The sequence below is a fragment of the Epinephelus moara genome, chromosome 20, assembly GCF_006386435.1.
Source record: "Epinephelus moara isolate mb chromosome 20, YSFRI_EMoa_1.0, whole genome shotgun sequence".
NCBI classification, from domain to species: Eukaryota; Metazoa; Chordata; class Actinopteri; order Perciformes; family Serranidae; genus Epinephelus; species Epinephelus moara.
Window position 1 is genome coordinate 15,419,451 of NC_065525.1, and position 11,769 is coordinate 15,431,219.

The window sequence follows — 11,769 nt, forward strand, 5'->3', positions numbered from 1 at the left end:
TTATCTTGGAGTATTGTGGTATTTTATTATTATATTTATATAATCGTTTAAATTTTATGACGATATGTCTCATATTTAGGATTCTCATTTTTACTTGCTTGTTGTTTTTTTTTCTTTTTATACATATTGTAGTAGCATTGTTGGAGGGAGCCTGAGAACAAGAATTTCATTGCCAAAGACTGCTCTTCTGTAACTGTTGTTTATATGACAAATAAAGACTTAAACTTAAACACAATTTTGACTCGATTCATAAATATTGGTGTTGTTAAACTTTTACACATGGGAAGGCTTGTAGATATAGTAAGCTTTTCTTTGTCACTTCGCACGTTCATATTTTGTTAGATTGTGTAGTAGTCAGTGAGAGACTGTGGCTATCACTAAGACAATAAAATATAATACACAGCCAGTGTTCATTTACTTAAGTAGCTTTCAGTTGTTGCTTGTACTTATTAGAGTATAGATATCCTGTTAAACAAACAAATAAATAGAACATAAAATAAGTGAGTACAAATTAAAAAAAAAAAAAAAAAAAAAAAAAAACTACTTTAACTAGCTTTAATTACATTTTAGGTCGATGAGGTGTTGAAGATAAATATATTAGAAAAAAGAAAAAAGACAGATACAAAAAGGTGAGGTATTTGATGTATGTATGTATGTATGGCAGTTATATGTTTATGTGTGAAGAATAAAAATAAGCTCAAAAATAAAAAAGATTCAGCTTAATTGATTTGGCAAACATGCATCTAGTAAACTGAGGTTCTTATAAAGTACACTGTACAAAAATTTAAACACAACCATACTGTTTTTGCTGCCATTTTTCACAGGTTTACGTTAAAGATCTAAGATTTTTTTATGCACTCAATAGGTATATTTCTCTCAATTTGTGGTCACAAATTTGTAAAAATCTGTGTTAGTAAACACAGGTGTAACATATCAACATGTGGATTACACAGCATCATTATTACACAAATATACGTCTGGATGGTCACAATAAAAGGCCGCTCTAAAATGTGCAGTTTGATCACACAACCCAATGACACAGATGTCACAAGTTTTAAGGGAGCGCGTCGTTGTCATGCTGACTGCAGGAATGTTCACCAGAGCTGTTGCCTGTGAACTGAATGTTCATTTCACTGTCACAAGCTGCCTCCAAGGCTTTTTTCCCCGTTAATTTGGCAGTACAACCAACCAGCCTCACAACTGAGGATGATGAGCATGTAGATGAGCGTCCCTAAGACACTTTCTGATGCTCTGTACAGAAATTCTTTGGCTGTGCAAGATACACGTTTTTATCTTTATTTTTTTACTTTTATAAATGTATTTATTGTAAATACTATAGGTTCTGATCCACACTCCACGCCAACTGGTGGCGGTAATGGACCAAATCATTAATATTTTTTAAAAAAGAAGACGGTACTGTTTTGCTCATCTTTAACCAGCAGGGGGCGGTAGCGCCAAAGGAAAAACAAAACGCTCTCGTAAATTTAGTTTTGGGTCATTAGATTCGTCAATCTGTAAATCTGTTTTGTACGTTAAAACGAACAATACAATTAAAAACATATACGATTTTCCACATTATCAATCTTTCAGACACATATTTTAGCAGTCCTGATGCTCAGCTAAATACATAATTATTCACAGACCAGCCTCGGTGTCGCGAAAGTGCTTCTGCCGTCACACCGCTACATCCTGATGCAGTCAGCTGACTGAGCCAAACAGCAGCGTTGTCTGTGCCACAGGAAACACCATATTCATTCATTCTCAGGTAAATCTGCCTCTTCTAAGATTTATATGTTCACCAAAACAAAGCAAACAGCCATGTTCAGCTAGGCATCTCCACGACAGAGTGCCTGGCTTTTATTATTTTTAGCTTTGTACCTAAACGTTAGCTACACTGTTAGCTAGCATGGAGCTAAATGTACATAGCAGGGTAAACGTAACTGAGACTTAGCAGTGATTAGCTATTGAACATATTGATTCTAGCAACTGGAAAACACTTGTCATTTGATAGCAACAGTTTATAAGGAAGTGATGAAGCAGTCTTGTTGTTTGTACTGTTTAGGAACGCTGTTTTCTCTGTTGGTTAACACTGACAGGACAGTGAGAATGGTGCTAACAGGCATGTCTGTGCTGATGATAGACCTCCCTTTTTACATATTGTTTTTTAGGTTGTTGACGTAATAATAAACCATTACACTCTCAGACAGTCATTCACACCGTTGTCCCTTATTTTTCAGCAGCAGCAGCCATGAAGAAGACCAAAGGCAAAGCGAGCAGTGCTGCTGAGAAGGAGTTTGTGTTTGAGTTTAAGGCAGGGAGACACAACTGTGTCCTCAAAGTGCCTCTGAGGTTTCCTGTTCAGGAGAACATCAGTGACCTCCATGGACGCCTGATGCTGCTACACAAAATACCCTGCTACATTGAAAATGGTGAGATTGCCGCTCTGGGTAAAAGAATGAAACAAAGACATTATTTGCAGACACTAGCCTTATACTGTATAGCTTGAACACAAGCATTTGAATGGGGAGACTTGTCAGTGGCCTTAATTTGATAATCTCTCCAGCCAGGCTCCATTGATGGCAATATCACCTTAACGAATCATTGAAAATGATCAGTATTCTTATTTGCAAGTGACAATATTTATCACCATGTCCTCTTACAAAACGCACCAAAATTGAACAGAACGGACGCTAAATTGATCACTTGTGACTGCTTAAATGGTATCTTTAACTTCTCAATTTAAACACTTTAGTGCTGTATTCTTTCAAGTGGTAATTTCAACATAATCTGTCTTTAAATAGGCATATTACTGTGGATTTAAATTCCCTAAAACTTGAGCAAAAAAAAAAAAAACCCAACATAATGCAAAATGGTTATTATCATTATTTTTGGTGTTTTTTATTGGGCCCTGTAACTACTCGGTAACAACGCCCCCTAAACGTTTTCCAACCAAATCTACACAGCTGGACAAGAAACATCAGATTCTGTTTATTTAAAATGACTCTATTCAAATAATCTCTCTCTACATGTCTTGCTGTGAAAGAGATGATATCGTCAACATGCTGCTACTGGTAAACAGATGGAGTAGACATATTGTAAATGACTGGTTTTTGCTGTGTGTGCACATTTCCTCTTGCAGAGCTAAAAGCCTCCCTTCTCAACTTTATTGAGAGTGAGACCATCCTGGATTATGACAAAGAGGCAGAGCTGGCCCTGCAAAGACTCACAACGGGAGATGTAGATGTAAACCAGCTCACAAATGCGTGGACCAGGTCTTACGTGGAGGTGATGAAACATTTTAGTATGTCACTATGCCTAAACACTGGCTTTTTTTTTTAGTTTAAAAAAAAAATAAATAAATAAAAATAGTTGCTTAGAACACAAGCTCTCATATCAGTGTCCATAGTGTAATCATGGGTCGCTATTGACAGATTCAGTGATTAATTTATTTGAATTTAACCACATTGCCCATGATTATGATGGAAAAGGTTGCCATGGTGCCTGTTAAAGCTAAAGTTAAAGCTGAATACCCTTTTTTGCATGAGTTTATTATGTGCAATCACTGAATTTACACAAAGTTGTAACTGTTGTGGACTAAAAATAATAACTTTATTGGTAAGATATCATTAGTTTGGAGGATAACACCACAAGTGAAAAAGAGCCTGTTTGTTTCAAGCCCCTGTGACTAATCAGTGTCCTCAACGTGTTACATTTAAATATCCAGTTTAGAATTACTGTCTATTACAAAAATCGCCTTACATGATTTTCACTGTTATTAAGAAACTCAAAGACTTCAAGAACTTCTTAACTTCTCTATACTTCAAAAATGATGTTTTATATCATGATTATATTTGAGTCTGTACACACATTTCTAAAAAAGCTTTAGCAAGATATTTCTGTGAAAAAGGTCTATTAATAATGAGGACAGCATGTTTTATTCTTGGCAGGTGTTAGTTAGGTTAATTTCAGAAACTGGCTGCTCAGCCCACCCTGATCGTATATCCACTACTCGATGTTTCTGTAGTATCACAGCAGAATCAGGATCCGCTTTATTGCCAAATAGGTTTTGTGTAGACAAGAAGCAAAAATACAAAACAAGAAGTAAATGCAATTAAAATATCAAAAAATACTATTTAGAAATATGTACACAGTGTAACTGTTTAAATGAAAGAGCTAGGCAGGAATGTGCAAAGATGAGCAATATTTCAGGAGTGTCCTTGAGTGCTCCCGCTCACTTCGGGGCAGTCATGGATCATTAAAGTAATTTCAACAGAAGTAGTGCAGTGCATCTGCAAATTGATTATTCATGAGTTCCTGTGAAAAAAATCTCATTACATAAGCCTGCGTGCTGCGCGTAATGTCTCTCCATTGCACTCGGTTACACTTTGATGCTTTTCTTCCCAAAGATCCAATATGTGGTGGCAGTTGCACAGATGTGAGAGTGGGTCATCACTTTTATATTATGGACCAATACAAAACAGGATGGTGACATTTTTTTGTTTTCTAATTAAACTAAGTCTTCTCACCCACACTTTTCTTTGATAGTTAATGTGTCAGGTAGATCATTGGGAGTCCAGGAGTCTATACCCTGCTGTCACTTGCCCAGGTGTTTATAAAAAGACAAGGGCCGCCTCAGCTCGTGTCGTGAATCCCCCCCTGACCTACTGCACAGGACCAGCTACCCCTTTGCATTTTATTGCAGTCACACAAAAATACACATGGAAGCTTTCCAGTATCCGTCGTGTTTGTGGCCTGAAGATTCCTGAGCCCGTATAAATAGAGGAGTTTCAGATTCTAATACTGTTCTGTTGCTTTACTAATTATGGACGGGGTACTTAACTGACCTGGTTTACTGAGCTGAGCAAAACATTCAGAATGTGTTGACATTTCATTTGCACTTCCTCTTTTGACTTCCTGTGGCCACGGGAAATTTAGTTTCGGCACTTTCGACTGAAAGTCAGCATCTCACTGGTCACTTTTATTCTCAGCATGTTCAGCAGGTCACCATCACCCACAATGACAGATTCTGTTTGATAGAGTGAAGCAAACCATCCCATGTGGAACGCTATGAAAGTGCATCAACGAGAATATAATGGGGTGCCCATTCGCTCACCTGGTAGAGCGTGGACTCCATATACTAAGGCTGTGTCCTGCAGCGGCCTGGGATCGATTCCAACCTGGGATCCTTAGCTGCATGTCATCCCCTCCCTCTCCCCCTCTCCTGTCACCCTTCACTTGTGTTATCAAATAAGGGCAGAGCCAAAAAAAAAGAGAGACTATTTAGTGGGGAAAAACATATTTGCCCTGTTTTTTTCTGAATGAATGAGAAAATTATCTTATAATTATGAGAAATGTTTTTCATGGTATTCATGGATTCATGAGATAATAATCTTGTTAATTTAGACCAAAAAAATAATTCATTACACCTCTGTAGAACGCACAGCATGGTTTGTTGTATTCCACTTGCAATTACCAGTCTGAAAGAGTTCTTTTCTTTCTTCCATGACTGTTTCAGACTACGCTGGAGCACGCTCGACCCGAAGAACCCAGTTGGGATGAGGACTTTGCTGGTGTTTACCACGAGCTCATCCACTCCCCTGCTTCAGACACTCTTCTCAACCTGGAGCACAACTACTTTGTCAGCATCTCTGAGCTCATCAGTGAGAGAGACATGGAGATCAAGAAGCTGCAGGAGAGGTTGGTGTTAGGGATCATTGCCTGCGGGTTTCCTGCACATATTTTCTTCATATTTTGGTTTGGTTCATTTGGTCTGGACCAAGATTTAAGCAAAAAAAGTGCATTGTTGCATAGTGGTTCTGGTCCACTTTAAGTTCACATTGACTTTTTTAAAGGGGATATTTACAGTGTGATCACTCCATTTCACTTGTTTTATTTGTCATTTGAGATCCGTAAAATAGAGGAGGACATGTGCCCAATACACCCTTTGTTTTAGGCCTTTTGTGCTGATAGTTAACAGATGTTTTTGTATAAATATAGACTGTACAGATTGGAATATCTGTTTGTGATCAGCAGATGAATGTGTTTTTGTCTCTCAGTGGTTTCTGGGCTTTGACACTAACTTTACTCTTTGTTTTTTAGATATTTCCTTGCACTGCTGATCTTCACATTTTAGTTTTGATTGCTAAGTTTCAGTTTACACTGGAAGCTAAATGGAGAACTTTTTTCACTTTTGCCTTTTTAGTCTCGTCTTTTTCTTAAGCCATCCATCCTTTGGTTTTCTCAGTTTGTGTTGGACCGATATTTCAGTCACCTGTCATCAATATGGGTGATATAGTATCTCTTTTTCCATCTGTCAGGCAAGCAGCTGAGATGGACAAAGTGATGCATGAGCTGGGGAATACTTTGAGCGACCAGGATGTAAATACAGTTGCCTCTCAACACTTTGATGCTCAGCAGGTAAAAAAAAACAAAAAAAACTTGGGATGCTCTATAGTAGTGTTAAAAGCAGGACCACCTTGATCCCAGTACAAAGTTATCATCTCACTGCAGACATATCAGGAGATCCAGTTAATCCAGTTAGTGAATTTTCCATTTACAAAGTCAGATTTGCCCTCGCCTGCCCAGCCAGAATATGTTGTTGTTATATTTAAGTTCCTCAGTGTTTGACTTTGTCTTCTTTGAGCAGGTGTTGGAGAACAAGTGGGCCAGTGAGCTGAAGCAAGTGACCGGTATTCAAAAGCACGAGTATCAGGAGTGGGTCATCAAACTACACCAGGACCTGCAGAAATCCACCAACAGCAGCCAAATTAAGTGAGTTTGCCTATATGTGTTTGTCTATATACTCAGACTGTCTGTTAACATTTTTTATTTGTCTGTATACTGAAGCACAATATGCACAGCTGCTATCTCCAGACTTACTTTATACCCATATGCACCTGAGCAGGCTCTTTCAGTTGTGTGAATTACTCTGTCAGATCTCGGGGTAAAGCAGTAGTCAATGCAAGATAATGAAGGCTGGAGTCAGGTGTGTAGCTGCTTACTCTTGTTAGGTAGAAAAAGAAAAGCTGCATTGCAGACACGGATGAAAGCAACGTACAGATGCAGCAGCTCCGAGCGGTATTGTGAAAAGGCAGCGACAGAACGGCACTTTTTGATCTTTAATCACTGACAGTGTGGCTTTGGTGCAGAGGCTTTGGCTTGTCTGGGCTGTGAAGTTAAAGTTCAGCTTAAGTACTGTGATTTAGCATGGAAGTAGAGTGAATATTAAAACATTGGTCTCACAGGGTGATTTAAAGAGGGATCTAAGCAAAATTGACAAAATGAAATGCTTTAAAGGTCCAGGGTGTAGGATTTATATTGGCAGAAATGGAATGTATAGTAATTAGTAGATTTTCTTTGGTGTAAAATCACCTGAAAAAAATAATCATAATGTTTTCATTACCCTAAGTGAGCCATTTATATCTGCACAGGCAGTGGATCCATGGAGCATGCCATATAGCACCACCATGTTTCTACAGCAGCCCAAAATGGCTAAACCAAACACTGGCTCTAGATAGGGGGCGTTTTTGCATCGGCCTCTGCAGTTACAGGAAGAGACATCTGTGGATAATTCAGCTCCTGCTAAAAAAAAAAAAAAAGCCTAAATGATAAACATTGAAGGAGGAGTTCACATTTAGCACTTTGGATACGTTTCAGCAAGTTGCAATCCACAGTTCTCACAGCTAGACGCCACTAAATCCTACGCACTGCTCCTTTAAACATCCCTGTTTGTGAATTTCACTCTGGAAAAAGTCTCACTGAGTCTTAACAAGAGGTCAAACTAACCCTTAACTAACAGGATCTCAACAGCTGCACTTCCGCTGCAGCTCTAATCCAAAACCCGACGCGTCTGCCGGCCCTTTGAAGTGCAGACTCCATTTACATAGAAATTGAAGTGATTACAAGAGGTCAAAAACTCATCTTAGTTTGACTGATGTCAGCTTTGTAGCATCAGTTATGACTGGCATCTTGGGAGAAGAGTTGGGGGGAAAAAAATAATCGTAGTTAACAGTAATGTGGACCCGCAGAGTGGTGGTTTAAATTCAGGTCCTACCCTCCCTCTGCATATATTGGATATTTCATCAAAACACAGATACCACCAGGACCTGTATGCTAAGAGCTTCTCAGACAGTGTGCTGACCCTGCATCATTTTTTTTCTTAATGATGAATATCATTATCTTGTTATGTGTGGGTGGAACTTTGTACTTCCACATCAGCACTTTGAACACTTTGTAAATATGCATTTTTAAAGCTGTAGCCATAAAAGAATCAGGTTGTATTTTTGATTCCTTTGATATTGTTTCTTAGTTTTTGAGACTTAAGGCCTGAGACTTGTATAATCACATAGGTACTGCATTATTTCTTGTTTTATGATATTTATTGTCCAAGAAGAAGCCACAAAAAAACTGAGTCAAAATGAGCAGGTGGCTTCTTTTAAAAAAAAAATGTGAATGTCTTGAGTATGAAAATCCTTTTAGAAAATAGTAAAATATCATGTCTGCTTGCATGTGATAAAAACTCTTCCGTTACTGTCAGTTCTGTCTTTGAACCTATAAAACACTCACCAGATGTGCTGTTTTTGATAGATATCTTTACTGATTGATTCGTTTGCGTGATTGATTTCCAGTGAGGAGATTAAGGTGCAGCCCAGCCAGCTGTCGGAGCTGGCAGATTCTGGAGCCAGGATGTTTGAGGAGCAGCCTCAGCTGGAGGAGAGTTTCACCATACACTTAGGTGCTTGTCTTCTCACATGCTCTCCAGATATTTGTACAGTTTTGTGTCAGTTAAAACATCAGTAACTGTGATCATAAAACATTTTGACACAGTACAGATGTTAACTGATTATTTCTGATTAATGTGTGCCAGTACCTTAGTGCATTTATTGAATATACTGTATATGTTATAAATCTTTTGTGATCAGGAGCACAGCTGAAGACGATGCACAACCTGCGGCTGGTCCGGGCAGACGTGCTGGACTTCTGTAAGCACCGGCGGCACGGCAGCGGTGGAGCAAAACTAAGGCGGTTGCAGACTGCACTTTCACTCTACTCGTCCTCGCTCTGTGGTCTGGTGTTGCTGGTTGACAACAGGGTCAACTCCTACAGTGGCATCAAGAGAGGTCAGGGGAATTTTTTAGTGATCTAAACGGAGATGTTGTCACTTGAACAACCTTGTTGTTTTGTAGAAAGATAAGACTTTGCGTTTGGCAGTAGTGCTCTGTCAGATTTTTGCACCTGTGAAGTTTAATTTCGTGGCCCCACTTGTGACTCTTTACTGTGAGAATAACACTGTTCTTTCACCTCTGTTTTAATGGTTTATTCAAAGACCAGAGCACACCATTCACCTCTTACTTTGGATTTTTTTTAAAGAGTTGGAGTACGGTATAGTGACATAATTACAGAGATAAGCCCTGGCTGGATTTTAACTTTGGCTTCATGCATCATTACATCACTGGCCTATTCTATGTTGCAGACTTTGCAACTGTGGCGAAGGAGTGTACAGACTTCCACTTTCCCTGTCTGGAGGAGCAGCTGGACGAGGTGCAGCAGGTGGTGCTGTATGCCAGAGCCCAGCGGAGCAGCAAGCAGAAAGAACAGCCTGGTTAGTCTTTTTGGCTGCTCCGTTACGGCTTTAATGTAGACCAAATATTCAAAGAGGATTAGAAAGAGAAAGGCAAGACTGGTGAGACCGTGGCTTACATGAATCTCATCCTGGACGTACATTTCACCAGAGAATCAAAAGCCTGGACACAGATGCTGCTGAAGAAAATTGATTAGTCTTTTTTTTAGCCAGCTATGCATTACAAAATGCTTCACTAATTATGTTATCCATGGCCCTGTTTAGCAGTGTCACAGAAACACGAAGCTACGAGTAGTTGTACTACGTTATTCTCTAATTTACCCAGTTTGATATTTAGCAAGACGAGAAGAACACCTGCACCAGTGTATCTCTGATTTTGTCAACAGGAACGTGAGAGTAAAATTCAAGCTCTCTTCAACAGAATAAAGAGCATACATGACTTTAACAGGGTTGCAGTACAGAAACTATACACTGCAAAGCATTCCACAGAGTAGGAGAATGTGAGCAACATGCCAGCAGTATGCGACGGGGATTAAATAGTCAGGAAGTAGAAGACACTTTACATTACTGCTGCTGCATTGACGGAGACTGTCCAGATCCTTATCACAGCATGTTGAGTGGTTTGTAGAGTAGAGCTGTATATAGAAACATTCTTTCTAGGTTACGAGCCTTTCAAGGAAAGTCCAGCTGCCATAGCCATGAAGTGTCCTTATGAGATATTTTGATCAAGCTTTTTACATTCTGGTTTTTATTGTATGTTTAATATATATGCTTACAGAGATTCCGAGGAATGGAGGGGACGATAAGAGCAAAAATGTTGAAAGAAATCCATCTAACATCTTACCAGGTAATGGATGTCACTATATTTTGCACATAGACTCTTGTTCAGATTAATAGAGCAAAATAAACACAGTTTTAGTGAGTATTCTTATTCGACCACACATATAATGAATACTGTTTTCTTAATATAACACACTGTACCTGCTGCGTCTCCTTCAAGGTGAGTTTTACATCTCCCGGCACTCCAACCTGTCAGAGGTCCATGTTGTCTTCCACCTTTGTGTGGACGACAATGTGCGTTCAGGGAATATCACGGCCCGGGACCCGGCCATAATGGGCTTGAGAAACATCCTGAAGGTCTGCTGCACACATGACGTCACCACCGTCACCGTCCCTCTGCTGCTGGTCCACGACATGTCAGAGGTAAGAGTCGCCGAGAGCACTGTCAGACGATGTTGTTACGTGCACATTCTTTCTCCACCACACTCCACACATACTCACACACTTCATAAGGATTACAAGGATGTAATGTGATACCTACTTCAAGGGAAAAAATAAACCCAATTTGAAAAGTCAGTATCCCCGTGTTTGTTCAACAAACATAAAGCGAGTCAGCTCCCACAGTTCTGTCTTTCCCCTTCTCCCAAACTACACAAGTTAACAAGACAACTTTGTACGGGTCCAAAAACAGTGTCAAATGTCAATCTGATATCTCCTACTGAAGTATAGTCAGGGAGAAAGTACAGTACATAAAGAGGTAAATATTTGAGTTGGACAGTGCATTTGTTTGGCTACCAAACACTTGACCTGAACAGATTACAAAAGTCAATTACTGCCAAATAGCTCTGTATTAAATGGTCCTACAATTACCTTCAGTGAGTACAAAATTAATTAAATTTAGGGTACCCTAGTTACTTAAGTCACTTTTTCACTGCACAAAAAATCAGCTAACATTTGTCTTTTTAATGTAACGGGAAATGGCACAATCAGCATTCACACACACATTCAATGACTCTGCAGTAGTCACAGGTATTTATCATAGATTTTAATAATAACTAGATACTGGATTGCAAGATGGTGCCTGTTTATTGCAGTGGAGTTGCTCTCCTGGCGCATACGCCAAAAAAGTTTCTAGCTTCCGGGTTTGCTTATACACAGTGGGTCTCATTCATGAAACGTGAGCAGAAGGAATTTGTGTGTAAACTGTTCGCAGACGGAAATTTACGTGCATGTTCGCATTCATCAATATTTTAGTAGCTACTAACAAAATCTACTCCTGCTCCTGACCACTCGTAGTGCTTGTGTAAATTTAGTAAAGCACATAAATATTGCTTGTCACTATTGGAAATTACAATTTTAACTCATATTGCGCTCTGTTATGTACACAATACACAGATGCCTTTGAAACA

General features: G+C 39.2%; 1 protein-coding gene across 2 annotated transcripts in view; it reads left to right on the forward strand.

Annotated features, from left to right (window-relative positions):
- Nucleotides 1-1,681: 1,681 nt before the first annotated feature.
- Nucleotides 1,682-11,769, forward strand: part of c20h12orf4 (chromosome 20 C12orf4 homolog) — a 19,535-nt gene continuing 9,447 nt past the window's right edge. The window contains exons 1-11 of one of the 2 annotated variants that reach the window (XM_050073949.1): nucleotides 1,682-1,765; nucleotides 2,238-2,429; nucleotides 3,140-3,285; nucleotides 5,516-5,697; nucleotides 6,318-6,417; nucleotides 6,647-6,771; nucleotides 8,628-8,734; nucleotides 8,922-9,119; nucleotides 9,473-9,601; nucleotides 10,359-10,427; nucleotides 10,581-10,783. In XM_050073949.1, coding sequence (XP_049929906.1) covers nucleotides 2,249-2,429; nucleotides 3,140-3,285; nucleotides 5,516-5,697; nucleotides 6,318-6,417; nucleotides 6,647-6,771; nucleotides 8,628-8,734; nucleotides 8,922-9,119; nucleotides 9,473-9,601; nucleotides 10,359-10,427; nucleotides 10,581-10,783 — 1,440 coding nt within the window. In that variant the 5' untranslated portion in view covers nucleotides 1,682-1,765; nucleotides 2,238-2,248. The remainder of the gene's footprint in view (nucleotides 1,766-2,237; nucleotides 2,430-3,139; nucleotides 3,286-5,515; nucleotides 5,698-6,317; nucleotides 6,418-6,646; nucleotides 6,772-8,627; nucleotides 8,735-8,921; nucleotides 9,120-9,472; nucleotides 9,602-10,358; nucleotides 10,428-10,580; nucleotides 10,784-11,769) is intronic. The other variant, XM_050073950.1, reaches the window with a different exon arrangement.